The sequence below is a fragment of the Mugil cephalus genome, chromosome 13, assembly GCF_022458985.1.
Source record: "Mugil cephalus isolate CIBA_MC_2020 chromosome 13, CIBA_Mcephalus_1.1, whole genome shotgun sequence".
Taxonomy (NCBI): domain Eukaryota; kingdom Metazoa; phylum Chordata; class Actinopteri; order Mugiliformes; family Mugilidae; genus Mugil; species Mugil cephalus.
In genome coordinates this window covers 18,992,416-19,018,620 of record NC_061782.1, presented here as the reverse complement: position 1 = coordinate 19,018,620, position 26,205 = coordinate 18,992,416, and the positions used below count along the sequence as shown (strand labels likewise).

Below are 26,205 nucleotides of genomic sequence, written 5' to 3'. Positions count from 1 at the left end.
GTTTTTCTAAACATTAAGCCTACAGTGAAGTGCCACTACCATGCCATACAGACGGAGAATAATATGCTTATGTTGCATATATAGTATTTTGAAAATGGTTAAATGTAATTTGAAATGTATAAAATAAAATTATATTTCTAGTAAGATAGCTTTATCAATATTTATACGATACAAATTCAAAATCAAACAGAACGGTGGTGTTTTGTCCGGCACGATGACGCAATGACGTTCCTCCCCTGTTGGCGTGAGAGCACTCGGTTTAAATGTGAGGGTGTGCCGTCAGAAAACACGGAGCGTTTTCTCCATGTTTGTTTAACGGTAACCTATATTTCTGTTCATTTTTAACATTTAACCTCCTTCATCTGAAGTATACGCCCTTCTCCCCAGTTGATTATAACGCGGCGTCTGCGTCCGTTTTAAACCTTTAAACGCCTATGAGATATTATTTAAGTTTTAATTTCAACTATTAGGTAAGTTAAATAACTGTACTCTTATTTTGCACCGCATTAAACAAAATATAACAATCTACTAAATATATTCACCGTTTGAATTTCAATAGTCTTATTTTTCGATTTATGTGGTAATATTTTTATTCCGGCAGATAAGTTAACACAAATCGAGTCACCCCCGTCCGTTGGAGGGGCGTTGGACGTTCGTGTGGACGAACAACATGGAGGATCCGCGGGACGTTCAAACTAACAAGCGAAACGGGAGCTGCAGGTCGTTGTTATCGGCAGGTTCTGCGGTGGCCATGGAGGTTAAACGGAAAAAGATACGACAGAGTTCGTTGTTCCTTCAAACAGAGGTATGACAACGAGATATATAATGATTATTTTTATGTTTAACCGTCACCGATGAATCGTAATGACACCGCTGGAGGGTACAAAGTCCAGCGATACTAATGCAAATTAGCTAATATTCAGTTTTTACATCACACAGCTACGATTACACTATCCTAGTCGATAGATTGTGCTCTAATAAATACTTATAAATAATGGCTTCGCTCAGTGGCTAACGTCATTTTCAAGCATTCAAATACAAGCTGGCTGTCAGTTCCCCTGGAACAAAGCTCGCTGTGAGGAGTCGCCCCCTTTTATTCACTCCAGCCAGATCTTTTTGTGCTCCCTGCATTGTTGGACGTTGCTAAGGATTTTGTCTTTCCTCTAACCCCGTTTAAACTAATGTTCTTCCAGGCGAAAAGCATGAAACGATGCCCGAGTTTGCTGAATGACACCCAGCAGATAGTAGAGGACATGAATTTGTTGTACATTCGACAGATTTCCAGGAAGCTGCAGGTGCATATTTTAGATTAGATTAGATTAGATTAGATTAGATTAGATTAGATTAGATTAGATTGTAGCACCGAGAATGGTGATGTTTGCATCCCTGAAACCGCCCAAGACCATCATTTCTTACCAGAATGAAATGGTGGTATTGTAATTGACTTGAACAGGATTATATCAGACATCATCATACTCACATTTGGCCACTAATATTTTAGCTAGAATCAACCACGCATCTTTGTCATCAAAATAACTACATTAGATTCATCCAGCATGCAGACTAATCAGCCAAAACATTAAAACTAACAAACTTCTGACATGCCAGTTATGTGGATGTTACTTTGAAATGTACCAGCAAATGATCATTGGTGTGAGCCTGTTGTAGGTGTAGGACAACCTATCTGTGGCTACACAGTCCCATACAAATCACAATTTGATGAACTGTATGTTCTGGCACCGTTCTGTCAGAACCAGCATTAACCGTTTTTGCAATTGTGCCTAAATGAGCTTTGCCCGTCTTTGTACGTTTTTCCTTCCTTGGACCATTTTTGATAGTGACCACTGCAGACCTGGTGCACCCCACGAGACCTGCAGCCACCGAGCCATCACAATTCGGCTCTGTCAAAGTCCCTCAAATCTGCCTTTTAACATCAACTCTGAGTGCCTTGGTGGCGAGATTATCTGCGTTGTTCGCTTAGCCATTGATGATGTCATGGCTGATTGTTTTATTTTGGTCTTTGTCGAACCACCTCTGACTTTTTTGTATTTATCATTTCCTCACAGACATTGGCGTCACTGCCACAATGCTTTCAGGTTATTTATAGTAGTATAGTCCTTGATAGAATCACATTTCCTGAGAAGACTGTGCAATAATGCTGTTCTATATTTGTCATTTGCAATAAACTCTGAACGCTTTGGTTCTGTTTGTGCTATTAAAAAAACACTGACAGTTTGTATTGTTAGTCTTGTTAAAGATATCATTGTTTTTTATATAGAGAGATTATCTGAATCACTTGTTTCCACTGTTAAAATTCGAGGGAAACTTCGTTCTAACTTTTCCAATTTTCTTTGACTTACCAACACAGTCACTGTCCACCTACCACTCTGTATTTTGAAACTGATTCATTTGAAAATTGTGAAATTTCTTTTATGTGTATTCTGTCCATGAAGAGCACTAACATACAAGAGAAGCTAGACTTTGAGATGCGAATGCGAGAAGGCGCCTACAAGCTGCTGCTGGCTTGCAGCAAGAGAGAGCAGGTTTTAAACACTTCCAAGAACCTCTTGACCTGCAACGCCAGGATCAAGTCGTATCTCACTCAGCTGCAGAGGACAAAAGAACAGCAGGACATGATGGGAGCTGCCCGAATGTAAGAAGATGGGTGCTTCATTTTTTCTTCAAGTGTAACTGTAATATCTTACAATGTTCAACTCCAAAGGGGAAAAAGTGATAAAACAATTATTTGAAAACTTAAGACACAATATAGTCGATTTTAGAAAGATTGTTTTACATTTAAATTACTGTTTTACTGCAGATTAAAAATGGTCATCAACTGTAATGTTAAATCATTCAAAATTGTATTACAGGCTTTCTGATCCAGGTTCAGATGACCGTGTGCCCTGTAACGCAGCTATTGCATTGTCAGGTAAGGTTGCTTCCACTTTTATCCAGATTCTGCATTGAACACAAAATAAAGTCAAACTTTAAATGTTTTTGGGTTAAAAATGAAATTAACACCTAAATGATTTGATTTCTTGTTTCTGCTGATGTAGGCCTCCGGTTGCCTTTGATGTGGAGGGATTCAGACCACTTTAATAACAGAGGGAGTACGTTTGTGATGTTTTGGTCATATTCATTCTTTTCCTTTTGCTTGTTTTATTTGCAGCATTAACACATATTGTAAATCTCTCATATATGTTAGGCTCTCGTCGAGTGGCGGTGTTCTGTCTGATGCAGATTGGCTCGGAGGTGTATGACACGGACATGGTGGTGGTGGACAGATCCGTCACTGACATCTGCTTCGACGGAGTCACCATCTTGTAAGTACTTACATGAAATGTTGACATGTGCTGTGCAGTAATATGCAAAAATATATATATATATATTATTTATATGTCTTCGGTGTAACTCTCTTGGTTGTTTGCTAACTTTGAATTGACATTCCTGCCTTGTCTCATAGCAAAGAAGCAGTTCCCCAGTTTGAGCTGAAGGTGGAGCTGTGGAGCTGTCCCCTGGAGGAAGAGCTCACGTTGGTGAACACGCCAAAGAAACTGGCCAAGAAGCTCCGCAGCTCTTTCGGAAAGACAGCTGGAAAGAAGCTCTGCTCCCTGCTGGACGCTCCAGATCCTGACACTTTCCTGCAGTACAACCCAATTCCCTCGTATGTATTATGTTATCCCATAAAACCCTTTATAGCCCCCTAAATACCTATTTAAGATTTGTGCAGTTGGGAACTAACTCGATTATGACTTGTTACTGGAACAAGGGTGCAGCTGCAGGCCTTGTAAGGGTTTTTTTTATAAACAAATATTATTACTTATTGTGTACACAAAAAAATGAAGGTTAAACCAATATTTGTGGTTATGAATACTGATATGTTTAGCCTTCAGACATTCATCGCTGTTTTTGTACCAGTAAATAGAACAGTTTTATTGAATGTAAGTCATCGCTTTTAATATTTCCACTAGATTTTTATTTCCATCTGAAGAGAGAAGCTCACTAAAAAGCATTTGGGCATCAAGTTAGTCTCTCAGCTCATCGTATGTAAATGATACTCACCCTGTAGTGGTAGGAGAAACACTGGGATCATGAGATCCTTTAAAGGAGGAGATCATTTACAAAAACAAAATAGCTTAAGTGCATATTTTATTGTTAAAGGGACAGAGTCTATCATAGATTTCACTATTGTCGAACCAGGAAATGCTAAATTCTCTGTATGTGTGTCTACCTGTTGCAGTGGAGCCAAATATAGCCTTCTGGCCTACACAACTCTGAATCTGCCCGAGGCTGAAGGCAGCTTTCAGTCTCACTCCCTCATTGTCCTCCAAGGCGGTAAGAAACAAAGCAATGGAAATTTAATATCTGGGGATGTAAAGGAATTATTCACTTTAGCTCACGATTTGATTCTCTGCTGTGGTACTGATCAGCATTTTACACCACGAAAACTGAAACCTAAAATTAAACAAAATAATGTGTAATTGAAGTTTATCTTAGATTATTCTTTTTTCATTTTCCCAAGTGATTAAATGGATAAGAACGCTAAAGCTCAGGCAGCTTTTTCTTATCAAGTTTTAATTTCAGGGACAAACTTTTTGTATGTGTTTGCACCATTAGTGTTCAAGAGCTCGGTGCATGTTATGAGTTTTTTAAATGACCGTTCTAACAATAAACCCTATGGCAAGAACAGACATGAAATATATTACCTAATCAAATAAATAGGTTTAATTTGTTCTCTTTTCAAGCACCTTCATTTTCAAATAAATCTGTTGCTCTTCATCCTTACAGCGGAGTTGTCATCTTGGCTTCCACTTTATGGCAACCTCTGCTGCCGCTTGGTGGCCCAGCCCACCTGCATGACGCAGATCATGATGACTGGCTACCTGAGCCAGAAGGTGTGTTGACTGCTGATATCATTAGCTCCATAGCTAGCTCCTGGATCAGGTTCCCTAATTTAGTTGTTTTTCTGGTGATTTTCAGCAAAGTGTGGAGGGCTTAAACCGCTGCTGCAGCCTTTACTGTGTGTTGAGTGCTGGCTTTTTGTCCTGTTACTTCACCCCAGAAGAAATTGATGCTAAAGTGCAGCCGACCCTGAACGTACCCATCAATAAGGTAAGAAAGTACAAAAAATAATCAGGTTTTTTGATGAACATGAGAATAAAAAGTAATATGAACTATTCTGCTTTATTTAGTTATTTAACATTGTGGTAGCAGAGTTTACTCGAGCATTAAATTAAAAGCGACGTTAAATTTGTATTGATTCAAATCTCAGTTTAGCCTTTTCCCAAACATTTGCAGACTAACCAAAATACAAAATGCCACATTACTCACTGAGATCCTGCTCCCGTCTCTGGCATTTTGCTGCTTAATGTGTTTTTCCGTGGCATCAGCGCATGTGCTTTTTTAGCGCAGTATCTCACAAAGAGCTGTTTGTACGGTGTCAAACTCATTTTCAACTTCTGATAAGTCACTTGTTCCACTTCTGCAGGATACCCGGATCCGTGTGATGGAGAAGGAGACGGCCGGCCACAAATCCAGGACTATGTCCATCATCAACCCAACTCCAGAGGGATCTCAGACCATTGTCTTCACTACAGACACCAGGGAAGAGCTGGAGGATTGGCTGGATGCCCTCCACCAGCACCTCTATGATCAGAGTGAGTGTACTATTTGTGTGAACAAGATGTACTGTAGATTACTTGGATGTTTCTATAAAAGCTTTTATGTGTGTTTGCAGTCGTATAAAGCAAAGGTGGGGTGCATACATCAGTCTGGACTGGTGGCCATGCATACATTTAGCCGAGCTCCTCTTAGCAAGAGTGGATATTCTAACCTTTATCAGCGTCTCTCATGCCTGTCCTTGTTTACGACCAGGCCAGTGGCTGCACTGCTGCAACCAGCTAATGAAGATCGAGGTCGCGTCACCACGGAAACCATCACTCTTCCTCGCCAAGCAGGCTGACTCTGTTTACAACGACCTCAGTGAGTAGCATAATTGGAATGAGTGGCTGAAGTGAGTTAGATAGAGGTTTCTCGTTGAAGGTTTTATAGGATTTGTATTTGCATGGGTTCATCTAAAGAAGATAAGATACAAGTGCTTACAACAAATGAGACACCGCCGTCAAATATAATACATTCGATTGCGCATGCATCCTGGTTTTTATTTCAGTGGTAATGCATGCAAGTACAATTCCTTTTACACGCAAATTAGAGTACAAGAATGTGTGCCAATGTCTGTTTGACTTTATTTAAATGTTAAATTCTATCTGACTTGCAGGTATAAATTCACCGGGTAAGTTTGAAGGCATCACAGATATTATCCACAATAAAATCGAGGAGACCGATGGCCGCTTCCTTATTGGCCACGAAGAGGAGACGGAGGCCCCTAACTGGTCCACACTGTTTGATGGGTCCCACTCAGTGGTCGTACAGAAGGGTATTCTGTCCCAGAGCAAAACCTCCACCCCCTGTCCAAGCCCCAACCACAACACCAGCTCTACTACCACCAGCAACAAAAAGCGACGCGCTCCACCCCCTCCTTCTGACAGAGAGCCTTACTCACCTTCTACCCGTCCAGCCAGACCTCCTCTCCCTCCTCCTCTCCAGCATCGCCCTCCTCCTCCCTCGTACCAGGAGAAGGAGAACTCCGGCTCGTCACGTCCGGCCACGAGGTCCAAAACAGGCAGACCGTCTCTTGATGCCAAGTTTTCTGCCATCATCCAGCAGCTCCAGCGGAACAATACTGGAGGAGCCTCAGCCCGGAAAAATGCCCCGCTGGGTATCATTGATGTGCACCCGCAGGGTCAGTCTCAGCCGCCTCTCCAGCAGCTGGACTACCAGAACCACCACATCCAGACCCCTGAGTCCACAGATGACCACGGTTTTGTTAGAGCCAGTAACGGTCCTGTTCCTGCACCACGGAGCAAACTGAGGAAGTCTTTTAGGGAGAGGATGAACCTTAAAGCGTTGTAATCTCGATCTTATGTAGGTTAAGCTTAATATTTCTATCTTACCACTAATGTAAATAACTATAACATATCCTTTTTAACTGAGATTGATAAAAATCATATCACACAATATATTTGACGACAACCCTTCATCATCTGTGATGATATGTGATGATTGGGCTTGAATGTTGGTGTAGTCTAACAACGGTTAAAGGAATCTTTCTTGTCAAGTAAAATCAAGTTATTCATTATCATTCACACTGATCAGCCACAACATTATGACCACTGACAGGAGAAGTAAATAACATTGATCGTCTTGTGACAATATGTTCTGCAAGGAAACTTTTGGACTTGGCATTCATATAGATGCTACTTAGTCATGTACCACCCACCTAGACCAGACCAGGCACCCCCACCGCGTAGTAATGACACTCCTTGATGACAGCAGCCACCCCCAGCAGGATGCTGCCTGGCACAGACACACAAACGGTTTAGGAACAACAACAAAAACATGATAAACAGCACAAGGTGTTGACTTGGCCTCCAAATTCATTGATCCAGTATCTGTGGGATGAACTGGAACAAGCTTGATCCACAGAAGCCCCCCCCCCACCCCCTTCAACCCAGAGGACCCAAAGGCCCCCACTGACAACATCCTGTTGTCAGACACCACAGGACACCCTCCATGTCCATTCTCTGATGAGTCACAGGTGCTTTGGAGGCACAAGGGAGACCTACACAATATTATTAAGGTAGTCACAATGTTATTGCCTGATTGGTGTATATATGTATTTATAATCTGTTAATGTGGAGCCATAACCCAGTCGGATTAGGTTAAAATTTAGAAAGAGGGAAAATGGCTGGTCAGATTCTGTCCAAAAATAACAAACTACACCTACCTTAACATCTAAAACTCATTAACATGTTATATTTTTAACCATTTCAGTTCAAAAACTAAAGTGTAAAAGCAAAGTTATGTTCTTAGTTGGAACCCCCCCCCCCCCCTGCAAACACATACATTTTGACAACCACATTTCCCAACATGTCCACATATTATTTGGACCTAAAGGATGGTCTTAACAGCAGATCCTTCCTTCCATCACGACAAGTAGACGTCTCATATCACAGTATCAATACTTTACTGATACGCCTCACTTTCCATTTATAAAACTTTTCATGTGCAGCCAACCCACAGACGAAATGGAAAGCTGTGTACTGGCTTGGGCAGCACCGTCATCAATCCCACTAAAATGAAAAGGCTTCTTTCTCTGCCACTGGAACATGGAATGAAGAAAGAGCCTTTGCGAAAGCACTCAAATTGGAATTGATCCATCGGCCAACTGCGCACAAGTCATTCCTTTTGGAACTATTGACTTACTCTTCTTACTGTGACGACTTTATGACCACTAAAGCTGATTTTAAAGACAAGATTTTTGGAGCACTTGCAAGCACTAATGTGACTTCTCCAGTCCCCAGAGGCCTTAATAATGGAGTGACCTTGGTTTTCAGTGGCTACACACTATGTCTGACATAATTTAACACTGCAGCCAATAAATGCTGCAAATATAATTGAATGAATGGTCTTTTTGAGTGGCTAAAATAATGAATGCCCTTGTGTGTGTGTCTTGAACATATCCAGTGCTGCCAGACGCTAAATATTTCAGCCACTTAACAACATTGTGTTGAAGAATTACCTTCGCAATTACACGTAGTCTACAAAATATTAGGTTTAGCTACTTTCTCTGAAATTGCCTTCCCGGATGAAGGAGAAAGGCGAAAGCCACAGTCTCCAAATTTTCTCTTTACCCCCTGAATCGTGTTTAATTTAGAGAGGGAGATGTAGATTTGTGGGGAGGTGGATTACAGGAGGATTTAGTTTAAGCTCTAAAAGACAAAAAGGGAGAGAATGGATTAGACAAAAAGGGGATGCAGCTCTATATTAGCAGTGTGTCTTGTGCTTGGTGTGCATTACTGATGCATTAGTCACTTTGATCCTATACTGTATATACCTGGAAATACAAAGGAAGGTCGAGACTAAAACCTCATGGCATTAGCTCTTATTGATGATGATGATGTGTTTAGGTACTAAGCTGTATGAATACGATTATAATAGACTTCCTGCATCCTCCATCAATACCTTTTGCCATTTTCAGTGAAGACTAGGCAGACTAGAAATAACAGATACTGTGAAAGCGTGCGTTTGTGTTTTAATTTCGTCAGATAACTGTGTTGCCTTGGTGATATAAATTTTAATACAAGCATACAGGAAATAAATGTAGCCTCCGAGCACTGTGGCAAGCATCTCATTATCACAGCGCCAAATATATATTCATGCCAAGTGTTTTTTTTAAAAAAATTCTTTTAATTTCTCAATTACACAACAGCAATAACAGGAGCAGGAGTGTGCATTGTTTTTAATTAAAATGTGCTGTAACTCTTTCCCTGTCATATCATCTCAATGTTACTTAAGGCATATTAATTATTTAGTCCTTAAGTGGCACTGTGTTTATGCATATGGTCAGTAGAAATCCATTAATCTTGTCCTAGTAAAGTATGTGTGTAATGCAATGTATAAAAAATATAGTAATTTTTGTTTCTCAAGGTGCAATTCTCTCCTCACTCTCTGTTGTCTTGGAAGTTAACTGTGTTTTTTATTATTGCTGATCTGCAATAAAACGGCCTACATTCCACCCCGTAGAGGTTGCTTTATGTTTTTTGCTGAGCTAGGAAGTATTACTGAATATTTTTCATGTTAAAGGTTTACCAGGGGGTGGCAATAAAAGTCAAAGCATGGCTTTTATTGCAGCCCAGCACACATCCCATAGAGATGCATGCTCTGGCACATTTCTCTACTGCAGCAAACACTGGAGAGGCTTCTCTGGCTTCCAGCCCAGAAGTAGCCTGTTGTGAAGATGAAGGCAGATGGAATCTCATAGCCAGATAATGGCATTACAATAATAAAACCCCATTCACACTGCATTTTGAAAAAAAAGGAAACATTACATTGACATTTGCACGCTGGTTAAAATATTCGTTTCCATTTATCCGCCGTTCAGAACACAAGTGAAGAAACACGTGTAGATAGTAAAATATTTTAATTAAATATACAGGAGGTCATATCATACAAAATGTCTTTTATTTTTTTGTCTTGCTCGCCAACTGGGTGATTGGTAAACAGATGGCTGCTTTATCAAAAACACTTTCAGGATGCACATTAATGGAAATGACATGGAGGAAAGAAAAAAAAAAGGTGAAACGACAACAAACAAAGAGATTATCCTAATCGTTAAACTGTAGTGTTTGAAACTCACGTGATCATGGTGACCTTGAAACAGAGCAAACAATGACACGGCTAGATTGTGTAACCAACTTTTATACTGTTTTTTTCTTATACTATTTACAGGTTATAACAGTTTATATGATAACAGCCACACAGTACTATCTACAGTGCTATTTACACAGAAAATAAGACGAGAGAGAGAGAGAGAAAAAGGGACAGATAGAGGTTGCCATGAATTGATCCCGTATGAATGTTCTGTACAGGAGCCAGCACTAATGCCAGTTTTACCTACACACAGCAATGTACAGTACTTAATCAGAAATGAATGTCTTTATCTAAGTATTCAGTTAAACTTTACAGGTTTTTTTTCTTCTTCTTCTTTTGAAACACCAGACGTGTTTACTGTGTATTTCGACTATCCTGGATTGCAATTATAGTGGTTGTAAAAAGCCAGCACAGGTGTTGTCTTTGCACCTCAGGCTAAGGAGCATGGTAGGCATACTTTATGGAGTCTGGTACCTTTTCATCACTGCTAGATAACACGAATAGCACACATGCCCTGCAGGTGACAGACTTCAGATTTATGTCAACTAACAGTAAATCTTGCCGGTTTCTGTTTTATCAAAGTGCCTGACATGGTTAAGATAGGTGAATGGATGCATTTAAGCACAATCACTACCAATTAGTCGTGAAGCAGAACCGTTTCAGATTCTAAAAACACTGAATTTTGTGCCTTACCCATTAAGCCTGGTGTCTGATGGCCAAGTGTGCCGTATCGTTTTTGTGTGAGTGACAGTAATATTGACATTCCTACCCCGCGACAGAAGATAAACCTTAACAACTGTAGTGCTAGCTCTAATCCAAGACTGCGAAAAGGCACAGATATTTGCAAAGCAGTAATATCCTAAGTGACAACATTCCTATCAAATCATACAGTGAGTCTTTTCAGCGTGTTGAATAAAAGAGTCCGTTGAACAAAAAAAAAAGAAAAAAAGAGCTTTTCAAGTCACGAACAAAAAGATGAAATGCTGATTTTTTTTTGTGTGGTGAGCATTCCACAGCAGACGGCTGCTTCATTATGCTGGTCCTACAGACAACAACAAGCCGCTACAGTCTATTCATCACAAAAGGGTTCTTGGGTCAAATTCTGCTTAGAAAGTAAAAATTAAAATGTCTTTTCATTAACGCTTAACAAAAAAAAAAAAAAAACATTTGTGATTTGTCAACAGATCTTGAATATGAGCTGAAATACATAATGAATAAAAACCTGAACCGAGTTAAACGTAAGTCTACAGTACATCTGTCATACACAGCACCTCTGAATGTGATGTTATGATGAAGCTATTCATGTTACGCAGCACCGCGGTGAGTGTTAATGTTCCGAGGAATCCAGGTGGATTTACTGTGGCAAAAACAGGCAACAGAGTTCAGCGTGGAGACATGTAAACAGATACAACACCACTGGCTGCCTAAAGAGTAATAATGCACTAAAAAGCTGTTGAACATCGTTTGCGATCGTGAACGCACCTCTAGTTATATAAAGAATTTCATTTACATTGTCATGTTACTTGTAGTGTTTTTAAGCAACAAAGTTTAGCCCTCAGATGCAGTAAACAAATGGCTTTTCTCTGTTGCCCTCCACTTTTCACACATCCAGAGCAACAACCTGACTCATGTTTACTGAGGCAAACTGATTTGTGAGTACATACACACGAGCATTGTGCAAATAAGGATACAACAACGACAACAAAAAAGATACAGTAAGTGGTGATACAAATAAAGAACAGTGCAAAGTATATAAACAAAGGCATACACAAATAAAAAAAAAAAAAGGAAATGGAATTTTCAGTCTGCCTGACTGATGCATAATCAGTCTATTATCAGCCAAAGTTACATAATCAGTGTTTTGTTTGGACTGAGCCGCAATCCCCGAGCAAGAGAGACAGAAAGACAAAGAGAAGCTGAAACAGTTTCTGAGGATGAAGGAGGAGAGAGAAAACTGTCTTCCCTCCCTCACAGTCTAGTGCTGGGGTGTACCGAGGACAGCTGAGGTGGCGGGAGGGTTGAGAGAGGGTATAGATGGTGCAACAGGTCCCCGTACAGTGCTGCTCCACCTGGGTGCCGGTAGAAGGGGTGTGGGCTGGGGCTGGAGGCCAGCAGCTGCCTGTGGAGCATCATGGAGTGGAAGGCTAATGGGGGCACGAGAGGAGACACTGCTGACTGGCTTTTAAGGTACTGGAGACCTGGGTGCTGCTGGAGTCCGTCCTGGGTTCCGGGTGAGACCAGGCTGCCAGGCGGGTATAAGCTAGCGTAGAGATGTGCAGCATGGGGTAGAGGGTAGGTAGTTGTAGGGTGGCCCTCGGGGAGGTGGTTGTTGAGGTGAACAGCATGGGCCGGCTCAGCTGGTTTCAACTCTTCTGGGTCGCTGCGTCTCATAGTGCCGGCAGGGTGGATTGGAGTCACCACACGTACTTTCCTCTCTGGGACTTCTTCACTATCTGGTTCAACTAGGCTTCGCTTACTGGGTCTAATGGGACTGGTGAGGGACGATTCGCCCGAAGCTTTGGGGCTGGGAAACTGCTGCGATGACTCTGCTGGGCTCTGTTTGGGGGGAGAGATTGTCATAGGAGGAACTCTGCAGGCTTTGGGATGAGAGTCCAGACCCTGATGCAAGATGGAATAGGGGAGACTGCAGAAAGCAGGCTTTGAAAAGGACGAAACCCTCTGAGAGAGAGGTTTAGAAATTGTGAAGTCCCTGGGCTCATCTTCGGTCTCCCTGCTCTCTCTGTGTGTTTGAGTCCTGTCACTGTAGTGAGATCTGTAGGCCAAGCCCTCTTGCTCCAGGCTGCTCCAGACCTGGCTGCTTTCACGGTCCCTTGTGTAATGCTCTCTGCGCTCTCCACTGGCAAAGCCGACCATCTTCTCTTGGCTCAGGCAGTTCTCAGTTTGCCTGTACAGACTGTGGAGGTGAGGGGAGGAGTAGCAGTCACTTGCGTAGCTCCGGGACTGAGCAGCTGGGCCCTGGAGTAGCTTCTCCCCGTTGTTTTCCACACCATCCTGGGTATGGGTCCGGGGGAGATACGGCTGCCATGGTGCACTGACTTGAGGCTGAAGGTGGCTCGTCCGGCAGCTGTACGTCTCAGAAAGATCCCCAGCAGTGCTCCTCTCCGATAGGCCACTGGTAGCTTGTTGGTGAGGCTTACTGCTCTGGGCATGCTGGATGACTGACGGCCTAAAGATGGGCGCTACCTCCGGGATGCCGTCTGATTCACACCCATGCCTCTGCCCCGCCACGTCCTCCTCGCTCTTTCTCTTCTCTTTCTCCCTTTCAGCCGCTGATATGACGGGGAGAGAGGATGCAGCTGTGAGAGGTGGAGGTTGAAGAGAAAGAGGAGTATAGGAATAAGGATTGGACTCGCACACTTGGGAGAGTAGCTTCTTTTTGGCCAACGGAGACATGACCCCCTTGGTGGCCTTGCAGTAGGCAGTCGTCTGTCCGGGGCCCTGGGAAGAATCCTTCTTAACAACACCATAGTCTTCTTTCTCTGGGAAGGAATCTGTGCTCAAGTCTATACACTGTCTGTCCGCCTGCTTACACATGGGTAACACCTTCCCCACTCTACCGCCATGCATGTCTAAGGAGTCTTTGACCCTGGAGAAGGGCTCGGGGAGGGCAACATGTCCAGCAGGTTTACTCTGATCCCAACGATGAGGCAGATAAGGATTTTTAGGAATGAAATGACCATCAGTTTGCTGTTCACAGGTGAGTTTTGCTTGAAGGGCCTCAGTGATTTGTCTCCACTCAGGCTGGGGAACAGGCCCTGTGTGAAGAGATAGACCAGCATGTGGGGCTCTGCAGTCTGGCTCTTTGGGGCAGAGTGAAGGTGGCTGCTCCACTGCCAAGGACTCCTCTTTCTTCAGGGTAAGATGTAACTCTTCCTCCTCTATTACAATTGGTTCATCTTGCAGAGATACGTCCTGTTTTACAGCTGTGGGCAGCTCGTGATTCTCTTCTTTCCCCTTGTCCTGCAAAAAAAAACAGCCGTTACAGTTGTATCTCAAAGTGGAAGCTGTATTTTATTATTATTTGGCCATTTTCAAAGACAACATGAATTCAAGAGAGGGTGAAGCATTGATGAGAAAGCACATAAAATGAAACTGAATTTAGAGAGAGAAGGGATCTTGATGAGGCAGCAGTTGGGAGAGTTTCGTGACTGACCTGTGATTGTTCTTGCCCTTTTACCGTCTCCCCTCTGTCCTTTTTGCTCCCTGGCTTGGGATTGTTGGGGACTTTACATTTCTTGGCCCCTAGTCCTTTGGCTTTGGGCCCCAAGGCCTTTTCCTGGCAACCCTCCTGCTTCTTGGGTTTGGTCAAGGGGAGGGGTTTGTCCTGCTCGCCTTTAATGTGCCTCTCGTATGGTAGGAGGAGTCTGAGGAAGAATGCAGGTATGACCACGTTAAATCATTTTCAAAACAATGTAAAGTAAATACTTTTTCTTTTCCATCATCACACACAAAATCTTTCCTTTAACCAAACCAAACTTTAGATTGAGGAAAAGTCCCACAGAATTATACATTTAAATAGCTTAACGTGGGGTAAGAAAAACATTTGTTAAACAAACCACCTTTCTTTTTTAGCATAAAATACAATAAACCACTAAAATGACAGTAATACCAAAACCAGAGTGAGCAGCAGCTCCACAGCGAGCACACAGTGTATCAAATTCCTTGCTTTAAAACCTCCTTGTTTTAATACCTGGCAAGCATTAACAATCCCATTGTAATTAAACTAGGTTAGGGGAAATCCAGACTGCGATGGGTGCCAGAACGTATTTGTGTGTGAGAATGTGAATAACCAGTTATCTCCTGCTGAGACAGATCACATTTGGTATTACTTTAACCTTGACATGAGGAGTCTGAGTGTGTGGGTGTGGGAAGTTAATGGAAGAATATATCTGGAGGAACAGAAATCAGATTGTTGAAAAGAAGTTCTCAGCATATGATATCTAATTTAATATAGTAATATGATTAATGGCAGAGGCCGTTAAAGTGCTCACAATAATAAAATATTCCAGCTGGTAACATGCTCCAGTATTTAACATGTGTGATTAAATGCAGGATGGCTGCAAATGCTCCAGTGTAATTAAATCCATACAATCCAAGTGACAAGGAACATCCAGTAGAATAAACATTAAACTATTTTTGACTTCTGTTATTTCTCTTCTGAATAAATCCCAAGTCAATTTTCCATATCTGATGTCATAACTAATGGGAACATTAAGATCTGGATAACATAACAATACCCATGTGTAAAATAATGACATGAAGAAACCAGTGAGGGAAACTTTTAGACTTTTATTGCTCAGAAAAGAAAATGGAAATTGGCAGTAGACCAGAAATAAGAAACGCAGTAGAAGAGGAAACCAAGACAACTGAAAAACTACAACGCTCCAAACTTCAATAAGCTCCTCTGAAAATCTCTCCAGCTCCTCTGTCAGTTTTTTTTACAATAACAATCCATGAAAGCCAGACAGAAACATGACTTTCTCAGTCATGAGAAAAAAAATAAGGTCTCCTCGTGTAACGACAAGAGACGGTTGCACTATTCCTTTTAAGGGACATGGCGGTAAAACAAACAATGAATCAAGAGCTGTTTCGCCTCCTCTTCAAAAGGAAGAAAAAAGCCTCAGAGAGTTCAAGAGGCTCTGTGGGATTTTTTGTTATTTTTCCTCTGAACAAAAGTGCTGGCAGGGAAAGCGGTGAAACTACATTTCATACAGCTGGTCTGGCACCAGGCCCCAGGCCAAGAAAGGAAATGTACTATTAAATGTGACTTATTGGAGAGATGGAGAGCAAAGAGGTTGTGAAAGAGAAAAGGGGAGGGAAAGGAGGGCAAAAGGAATAAGAAACAGAGGAAGAGAGGGAGTGAAAGAAAGGATAATGATATGTTAATGAGGAGCAAAAATAATGAATGAATATTCCTAGAAAACGGATAAAAACATGGAGTCTTTTAAACTTTATAGTAGCAGTGGCATTTCATAGAAATAAGGACGTGCTTTCCAGACTTTCTATAATTAGCCATTAGAAAAGATATATATTGTACATATATATATATATATATACATACACACACACACACACACATATATATATATATTGCATGTATGCAATATAGTAAAATTATAAGGCTCATACATGGGTATTGAACATGCACATGTCCAGTTTATAATTAGTGATCAAAGGGCTACAAAAGTGGCATATACACTGCTTATAAGAGGGCGCTCTGTTGACTATCAGCATGATCTGTGGGAAAGAGATGGCTGCCTTGGCCTGGGTCAACTTTATGGAATGTCAATAAGGGACGGGGGTGGGTGGGTGGTGGTGGTGGGGCGGGGGGGCGCGTCGCTGGTCCGGATAATGTAAGAGCTGAGCCCGGGAAATTACTGGAGCCTTAAATAGTTTCAAATGGAAAGAAGTTATGTTGGCAAGCAAAGCAAAAATCCGTCTCAGAAAGTGCCCTTCATTGTCAGAATTATTTGCCTCATTACACGCAACAAAAATAAAGATGTCTTACTAAAAAATCGTATCATACTAAATTATATGATTAATTCCAGCCATCTGTCTTTTAGAAATTTGTTGCTTATCAAGGCACAAATGGTCAAACTTCATAAATCTCATTCTTTTTTTTTGTTTTTCCATTTTGATTCTATCAAAGTAAAATAAAATCAATCACTCAAGTGTGAAAAATTGGTGTAATTCCAAGCAGCGGACATATAACTTACTCATGATGATATAATAAGCACTCTTAATACAATACCACTATACTGTAAGTAGCAATTTCCTGCAAGGCAGGGGAAGGGTTGAGCTTGGCAGCCACTGCATTAGTTGAAAGGAAGCCAGGTGCAGTCAAGGATATGAGCCACTTGGGGGCGTACGCTGCACTGACAGATCCCAGTAAAATAATTTCATCAAGGCAGAAGAAGCAACATTTTTATGAGGTCAATAAATACTTAACTTCCTCTCATGTCAATTTATCACCTGGCTTTTGTTTAAGCAGCTGTTTTCCATGTTGATAACAGCTAAAATATACACTTCTGAGGTTAAACATAGTCAGGAAAAGAAGCTCTTTTGTATAATAAAGTAAAACTAGAATATATATACATATATAATATATATATTCTTTACATACATATATTCTTTTTACTTTATCTTATACATAATGCTATGTATCTGAGTGATCTTGGAATCGGGAAGATCAATAACTGTGTAATTCATCAAAGCACAATGGTCAGCTAAGCAGATCTGCCTTAGAAATAATGGATTACCCACAAAGCACTTCCCCCCTAAAGAAAAGACAACTTGGCAAAAACAAGGTGACTTTACCAGCAATGTGCTGCTCTCATCTGAGTTTTGTGTTACAGGAACAGGCAGCGTGCTCAAATCCAAGAAATGCCTAAGTCACCAAATAAGTGGAAAAAGCCCGCAGGCTGTTCCATTTCAACAATTTCCCTCCCATCCGTGCTGAAATTAATTTTAGCTGGTGTTGTGTTAAGATCACAAGCGCTGCTTCATGCGTAAAAAAAGACAGAAACTATTTAAAGAGTTGGTGCACAAGCCCCCGGGGATGTAGAAAGATTTAGAGGGGAGAAAAAAAAATGACTTACTTTTACAAGCTCACTAGGAAAAGAGAATAAACTTAAAAAAAAAAGGATAAAAATCACATCTATGTTTAATGATTATCACAGGGATGAGGAAACAATAACTGCTTCAGAGGAAAGATGAAGACAAGATGTGAGCAGAAGGATAAACATTGTAGGCTGTCCCTCTGCTTTGGATTCATGCCTCAAAGCCCCTCTTTTGTCTCAAAGCCAAACCACTTGAGGTGACCCTCATTCATGCAGTTAAAACAGGAGGGCAGCGCAGGAATGTATGAAAAACTTAAGTCCTTTGTCAAGTCTGAAAATACCAGATTTAAAATGACCTCTACTGTTCCCCCGGGGTTTGCTCTCATTAGCCGCTGCAGCTTTGCAGTAAATGTTCACCAAAGCAGGTGTGAGCCAAGAGCGCTAACTGTGTAATATAAATGTGTATCACTCTGCATTAAGGATCACTCAAGTCTTTAAGTCACTCAACTATTAATACCCCGTAATATACAGAATATGCTCCCCTTTTTCTGCCCTGGACTGAAATCTTCAGTGCGAATGTCATTAATTTAATTTGCTACACTGAACTAGTTATTAATCTCAGCGGACTTGAATAGATTCTCATACAGTCGATTGCCTGTCACACATCAGTGCCATAATTTGTGATTTCTCTTTGCCACCAGGGGAAAGGAAACCTCGGACCTTTTGATTAAATTCCGCACATAAAGAAATCAGCCTATATCGTGATTTGTTACTGCAAATAAAGAGGCTTTTTTTTTTTTCTTTGTCACTGAATGCTCAATGATGCATTAGTCTCCGAGCACTCAGAGGTTAAAATAGCTGCCTGCTATTTCAGTGTAAAGAACATGCTGCGCCTTGGCTGCTTTCCCACTGTAGCTGAAGTCCAGATTCAGTGGAAGAGTCATGGGTATACAAAGGATTTGGCCACGCTTTTGATATGGACAACGTGTTGAGACACTGTTTATAGTGTTAAGGAATGCTGACAGACAATACAATGTTCTCGTATTGCGACTTCCCCACTCTCTCTCCCTCCTCTCTCTGCTCCTTTATTTCTTAATATTGAATCATTTTAGCTTGTTTATTAAAATCTGTTGCTGTCTCTTTCTCTCTCCTCACCCCCCCACCCCACCCCAAAAGAGGGTATGAAGGCAATACTCCACAGCACCTTTTACTGCAATCTACTGATATCTCTGATTTAGAACGCGAGACCAGAGCAAGTGAAATCTATGCATAACAAAAGGCACGCTAAAGTAAAATATGTCACATGTGATTTATCTGCAACGCAGCAAGGACAATGCAGAGATGCCACCGAGCACTGGGAGAGAATAAAACTATCTCCTGCCCTTTTTTTTTTCTACTCCCCAAATTTTAACACTATCCATTTAAACTCTCAGTGTAAAGACTCAAGGTTTCCTAATAATGCATTTTTATATCTGGAGAGAGGCTTCAGTGAATGCGGAGGAACATCAATACCAGGAGGACTGAATAAAGGCTGAATCAATAAAACATCTAGTCGACTAAAATTGGAACAGGCGTGCGTCTGTCTTAAAAGAAACGCATATCTGCATCATCTGAGCCAGAGAATATTTCACAGGCCTCAGACTTTGTGGACACTACATCTGGCAAACATCTAACAGTTTTAAGATGAAATGATTTAATCCAAAGCCATTCATCTGCGCTCTCTCCGCTGTTGCCCAAAACCTCAGAGTTTTTAAATAGCAAATTATTCTAAATTGCTTCTCTGTTGCCATGGATACCCCCCTCCAAAACCCCCCTCCCGTCCCAATACCAACCCCGTTGTGCAATTACATTAGAGTGCCAAGGCATGGTGAGGTATTAAAAATCTGTAACAGGCAGAAATGAGCAGAGATAGTGGAATGTGATGTTTCTGTAACAAGAGATCACGTAGGAAACCAGGAAGATTAAATATGTAGGAGCTGTTAAAAGGCGCTGACCTGTATAATGAAAGAAACAGCATGAAGTGCAAGGCAGGGAGTGAGGGAGAGAGGGGAGAGCACAGAGAAAATGGCACAGCACAGAAGCAAAAGGCAGTCTATTTCAAGGTTATTGATGCCATCTTTTTCATGACCTCATTTTTAATTCAGAGCGCTGGGCCCTGACAGCTAATCTCGGGAAACGGTTTAAATAAATATCATTAAAGCTTCCCCGTAGCTGCAGCGGCAGACCTTGGCTTGGACATTTCTACATTGATTTTTTTTTTTTTTTTTTTTTTCCCTCCCTGCGCACTAATGAACGGCGCTCTACGACTAAACAACGGTAACTTTGAAAATGACAATTAGCTGAGGTTATCTCCTGTTCAATTCCAGCTATGTAACTCCATTTCTGCCAGTGATTACTGCCTGCTCCTGGACAGCATAAATATAGTGATTATGCCCCTGGCTCCATCTTTCACAATAACATCTCCTAGGAAACCATTTCATATGATTTTACCATTAGGGCTGTAAAGGGATAATGTGTATAATTTAAAAGGAGAGCTGAATGCTTGTGGATATTCACAGTCTTTAACCCAAATAACACAAAGACAGCCAAGAATATCCACTTAATTGAAAGCAATTATGTCCTGAATTTTTTTTTTTCTTTTTTCCCCCAGCTAGCTGAAGATTTTTTTATTTCCTGCTCTACTCCACTTCGGCCTGCCGAGACAAATTCGAAGTGATCGTTCTGAGAGAGGAGGAAAACAAAGGTGTTGTTTCAGTTTGTACACTGTACATTCTTCCCCGTGAATTATATTTCTGTAGCACATTGACTAATGATTAAAGGTGGAAACAAAGACGCCTCTGGGGAACAAACACACACTTCAGCGAGCCCACAAACAGCCTCATTCATCATGCAGAGAGAATGGCCGTGTTTGCTGAGTTAATACAATGAAGCTAATTGCCCTCGGAGCAGCCCAAACACCAAGGCTCAGCTAAAATGATTCCCCTGAATGGAAAGTTGCTCAGCTTCAGCTGATCTCTCTCTCCAACTCGCTCACTCACACACACATGCCCCATCACCCCCCCTCCCTCCCTCTCACACCTTCTCTCTGTCAGCCAGATATTCACTGCAGTGTGTGGATATTATTGCTTTGTATTGATTCAGCATTATTTTCTCTCAGCTGCTTCTCGGTGGCTGGAGAGGGAAAGGCCAGCGCAGCAGCAGTCACACCTCAGCGCTTCCCACGTGAATTCGCCCCGCTCCTCCCGCCTCCCTACGACCCTATTCACTACTTACAGACTAATGAACGCTACAGCTTTTCACATCTGGCTTTAAAGTCATTTCCAGACTCTCCACAACAGCACAAGGATGAAAGACACATTCCGACTCTTGCGATATAATAACTTTTTTTTTTTTTTCCCCAGCGCGGCCTGTGAAGTCAGGTATTTACACAAATAGTCCACGTGAACCTCCACCGTGTAGTGGCTCCTCCTTTAAAACACATCCCGTTCGAGGCGGTGAGAAACAACTGCAGCACAAATGCTAAATGCACCCACGGCCGAACGTTTGTCAGGCTGTCTGCGAACGCAACACGCCGAACAATGAACTCTCACACCTATGGTTTCACAAATTTCCTGGAAAAGAGGCTCGGCCCGCCACTGGCTGCGCTCTCGAATTCGCTTACAGCGTGCAATCTTGACACAATATGAAGCTTATGAAGCCGCCTGGCTCCCTCGTACGGCACTCCTGGCACACGGCTGCATTACTGACAGGTGTGTTTGTGTGCCCGGGCTGCGCTGATGCATGAGACTGCAGCAGCCGGAGGAAAGCGGAGGGAAGGGTCGCGGGCCTGGAGGAATGACCTGCTTCATGAGCGGCTGGTTATCTCTTGCTGGGAAGATCGGATTTGGCATTTGTTTAACCTTGGGAAAGTGGGCGTGTACGCGTGTGTTTGTGTGTGTGTGTGTTTGTGTTTGTGTGCGAGAATTTGCGCAAGCAGCCCTGCATAATATCCTCACGGCTCCCTCAGGATCACATCCATATGCTTGCTTTGGTTTGCTAATACCATCTGAGTGATTATAATGTGGAGGTTCAAAATGCTGCAGTATCTGACTGAATGATTAGATGAATACATTAAACGGGCGTTTTCATTTCATCTCGCGGATTTGTGCGCTTGCGATGCACATATAGCGGAAAGCGTAGTTAATGTACACACGTGTAGTCATGTAGGTCAGTTAATAATTCAAAACGCTGCTGTTATTTGCAGCTTTTTAATCCTCTTTGGTTCGCGTGTAGCACAGAATGGGCGGAGATTACAACGTAATTGTTTCCATAGTGCCACAAGACTAATCAATTAATCCTTAGAAAATAACTGAATCTCATCTTGAATCAATTTAGATCCATGACGAAAGTATTTTTTTTTTTTAATATATTCATTTATATATTTGATAAACAATGCCATAACAGCGAGAGACGGGGAGGAATGATTCACAGACTATCCCCCCGTGGGCAAGCGCGGCTCTTCATGTATGTGTAAGCGCATCTCTTGAATAAGATCAATATTTGTCTTGTAGTGTCCTGATGTTATGAATAAACCATTGTGAAATCATATTGGATGCAGCTGCGGAGGGGTTTACTCACTTCAGGCGACGCAAACTGTTCCATGTGTGTGTGCGCACAACAACAACGTGCCGTATAGACGCGGCAAAAGCGATAACTCACCTCTCGTAGTGTCTCCGCGTACACGTGGCGGCGCTTGTGCTGCTGGGGTTGCCGCCCAATTCATCATATACGTGCTTCCACTGTCTGCGCACTGTGATCTGGAGGGGTGAGAAACCAGAGGGATGAGACGGAATAAAGGAAGAAGGAGACCTAGAGGCACTAACGTAAATGAAGGAAAAAAGGACAATTGAAGAAAGATGACCAAAAAAAAAAAAAAAAAAACTCAAGTGGTTGACATCATTTCAAGGTCTCAGGGAGTTACTGAGTCATGATGTTCCAGTTATTGAATGCTCAACACTCAATTCTCTAACATAATAAGCTCTGTTAACATCATGCAGTCAGTTGTTCCTGCTACAACCCCTTATCCCATAACAGATGGGAATAACGGACGAGCTACAACACAAAACACAAAACCCCCGACTGCCACAAAGCTAACAAAGCCTCAACATGAAAAGTGAGATAATCAGCTGCAGATATGAGGGCTTTAAAGGGATATAAGCACCAAATTATATGAGCTGGATCCTGTTTACGGTCTGGTCTGGCTGTCTGTTTGGATGGCATTATAAAGCAGGATGATGAAGAAACGGGCATGAGCAATACACTTAACATCAGACATTGACTTCACTTTGGAAACACTTCGCACAGGAATAGCGAGTGAATAAACGGCAGGTGAGGCTGCCAAGTTAAATGGCTCATACACCCTTAATTCTGACTCATTGTGCACAGTACTGTACATGTGCACACTCATATGCATTGGTCTCCAACATGGGAAAAAATGAGCGATTTATCCAATTTCCTTCTGACCAGCGCAGAACAGAGGAACATGTGTTTTCCACTCCAAAGGGGGTTTTTGAAACAACAGCATCGTTTCTGCTAAAAGTAGCTCTGAGCACGACTTTCTTCTTGGGAAAATAGGGGCTGACCTCAAGGGGCAAAAGGAGGGCAGGAGAGAGAAAGAGAATGGGGAGGGGAAAGAGAGAGAGAGGGGGGAGAGAGACAGGTAGGAAGACATTGTTGGAGGGGGAGATAAAACAGGACAAGGCGGATATCACAAGGAGGGAAAGAAGGCGATGAAAGAAGGGAGGGACCTCGAGGAAAGAATATGCTGCCACATGTGTGAGTACTTACCAGCTCATATCCTCCAAGTTTCTGAGCAGCTTGAAACATAGTCCAAAGGTTGACTGTGGGAGGCAGAGGACAAACAAGGCAGTTAGGAACTCTGGGAAAGGACCTGAACTGAAACACATGACGTCATGTACAGTCATTACACCAGAGAGACTTGAATATTTAGGGCCTTCTTAGCCAAGAAGCAGCAGCAACAATACCAAAATGTGAAAATACATCATCACATATAAAGTAACTTAAGTAATACATATGCTTTTATATGAAAAGTAAAAGGAGTTAGTAAATAGAATAGCACCTTTCAGGGAACTGCTTTGTTATATATAACATTATGGGACCGTTTAATGAAAATGGAAAAAAAAAAAAAGAGTTAATCTTACAAAACATTGCATCATATAAGATGTATGATGCCTTTTGTTTGTGAAATCTAAATGTATTATAATTTTATTATCACTGTACATGGAATGCATTAATAAAAAGAAATGCGGTTTAGCGTCGAACCAAATAGCGCATATATGAATGATTTAATGTACCGCAAAAGCAAAGCAGAGAAACGGACAGAAGATAGTAATTACATATACGCGGACTGGTAAAATGTAAAGTGAATTTTATAATTTTCATTCAAAACAATGCTACACCTCAACAGACAGGATGCAAATAAGTACGGAGTATTTGTAAAATACAGCATATGCCACATCCTGACAAAGAGATTAGTTAACCTTCAGCTGCTGCCTGCAGGTATGAATGAAAACCATTATAAGCATCAAACGCTTGGCATTATGCTCAAACTTCTGTTTGAACTAATGCAAATTCATTTGCATTGATTTCCCCATGCAAATACCCCATGACAGGCCATATCAAAATACAAGCCTTGTGTAACATTTTCCTAAAAATAGCCATGTAAGCTTTCAGAAAGGCTTCATATGGCTGCCTCTCTTTGAAAGAAAATATTTCCCGCAAACAAAGAAGCACGAGTTCATTGGGGGACTTTTGTGCCAATGACATTTGTATTTGCTTTCTGTAACATCATTGTTTAACATTTTTTATATGAAGGCCTATAAATAAGAAAAGGAGGCCTCGCCTGGGGAGAAATCCATCAAAATTCAATCTGTGCGTACACAAAGCCTTGCATTTGTCAAAATGACATTTTCCTATCTCCGCATTTGACAGCATTGATTTTTTCCTTCCCTCCTCTCTGCGACCGTTGTCAATGCACGGGTGGAATAACAAAGGGAGCTGGGTAGGTTTTCCTGTTTGAACTGAGCACGCCGGCGTATTGTGCTTTCTGACTATAGAAGCAGAAAGATGGTCTATTTAACTAGCCTGTTATGCATCGACTGTAATTATCACAATAGCACACGGGACTGGGAGGGAACAGAACTCATAAAGGAAACGAGAGAACATGTCTTTTCATTAGCAATTTCTTTTCTTAATTCCCCTCTATTTGGCAGGGGCAATTATCACTGAGATAAGGATGACAAAACAGGAACACAATGCAGCCTCAATGACACACCGATGGCATGGCAATTAGACAACAAGGCTGAAAGAAGGAGACAAATTGGAACTGATGTTCGCAATCACATGCTGATGCCCGAGCGCTGAAGCACACATTTGTCGGAAATTGTCACACACACAAATGCGCGCGTACACACGCACGTACTTAACAGTTTAATCTCGCACATCAAGGGCATTCAGAATATACAGTGTACGCACTACTCCATTTTATTTCTCCTCAAACCACAGTTACAAGTTCTAATGTCTGTCCGTGCCAATACTGCACACATGCAACTTAAATGGCGGCAGCTGTAGAGATAGTCAATAATAAGTAATAAAAATAGAAGGACAGCAACTCAGATGAATAAACTGCACCCACAGCTATTAGTCATTTTCTGTGGTTCTAGTGCCAGTGTGCATTCAGCCTTTTAAATAGTCGAGGACAGCTAAATGGAGCCATCTCACATAATAGACGTTTATAAAAAAAAAAAAGGAGAAAGAACCGAAACAATAAGTCGATGGAAGGAAAAAAAATCTGTTTATGTCTTATTGTTTGAGTCATTTTTATAGTACATATAGTGAAAATTGATTTTTATACCCAGACTGTATGCAGATAGATTTCTGGTCTAGACAGAAAAAGCACACATGAGATTTTTGCAGCCAGGATCCAAACCACATTTGGAATTTCCATAGAACAGTTTCAGAAAGGAAGCTCTGACCACTCAAATTAGAAATCATAATGCCTTTTGCATGACTCCAAATGTGACACACAACAGTGACGTCAAATGCACAGAAACGAAGCTAAGGAGCATGCTACAAATAGCAGTGCTATGGGGGACAACACCGTGTCTGTGGAGAGAGACACTGAAATAAATTCTCTCCCTGTTCTTTTGCGGGAAGCTACTCGACAGGAAAAGCTGTGAGGAACCGGGGCCAGTGCACTGGAAGCCACATCACAACCCTAGGTGTGTGGTTACTAATGCCCAGGTTGTAACCACAGCAAGCCTTAAAAGATTAATATGGATCCATCTTGAAAATA

At 41.7% G+C, this 26,205-nt stretch overlaps 2 protein-coding genes across 3 annotated transcripts in view; one reads left to right on the top strand and one right to left on the bottom strand.

Moving 5' to 3' along the window:
* Positions 1–262: 262 nt before the first annotated feature.
* Positions 263–7,324, top strand: rtkn2 (rhotekin 2). 2 transcript variants are annotated; one of them, XM_047602365.1, is made up of 14 exons: positions 263–470; positions 602–805; positions 1,194–1,295; positions 2,454–2,653; positions 2,871–2,929; positions 3,057–3,110; positions 3,206–3,323; positions 3,464–3,664; positions 4,241–4,335; positions 4,789–4,895; positions 4,981–5,112; positions 5,489–5,657; positions 5,875–5,982; positions 6,278–7,324. In XM_047602365.1, exons 2-14 carry the CDS (start codon positions 671–673, stop codon positions 6,970–6,972), a joined length of 2,175 nt encoding a protein of 724 aa, XP_047458321.1. In that variant the 5' UTR covers positions 263–470; positions 602–670; the 3' UTR covers positions 6,973–7,324. The 2 variants fall into 2 exon arrangements, with proteins under 2 accessions (XP_047458321.1, XP_047458322.1); XM_047602366.1 differs by lacking the exon at positions 1,194–1,295 and having other exon boundaries at positions 265–470.
* A 2,701-nt stretch (positions 7,325–10,025) lies between these two features.
* arid5b (AT-rich interaction domain 5B) overlaps positions 10,026–26,205 on the bottom strand; it is a 72,490-nt gene continuing 56,310 nt past the window's right edge. Inside the window, exons 7-10 of the mRNA XM_047602224.1 lie at positions 23,679–23,731; positions 22,551–22,648; positions 14,447–14,657; positions 10,026–14,253 (exon numbers count right to left, since the gene is read on the bottom strand). Coding sequence (XP_047458180.1) covers positions 12,241–14,253; positions 14,447–14,657; positions 22,551–22,648; positions 23,679–23,731 — 2,375 coding nt within the window. The 3' untranslated portion in view covers positions 10,026–12,240. The remainder of the gene's footprint in view (positions 14,254–14,446; positions 14,658–22,550; positions 22,649–23,678; positions 23,732–26,205) is intronic.

Coding starts and splice junctions, on each gene's coding strand:
- rtkn2 (XM_047602365.1), top strand. CDS start 671: ATGGAGGATCCGCGGGACGTTCAAACTAACAAGCGAAACGGGAGCTGC. Junction 2,654..2,870: donor ATGATGGGAGCTGCCCGAAT/GTAAGAAGATGG, acceptor ATTGTATTACAG/GCTTTCTGATCCAGGTTCAG. Junction 2,930..3,056: donor CGCAGCTATTGCATTGTCAG/GTAAGGTTGCTT, acceptor CTGCTGATGTAG/GCCTCCGGTTGCCTTTGATG.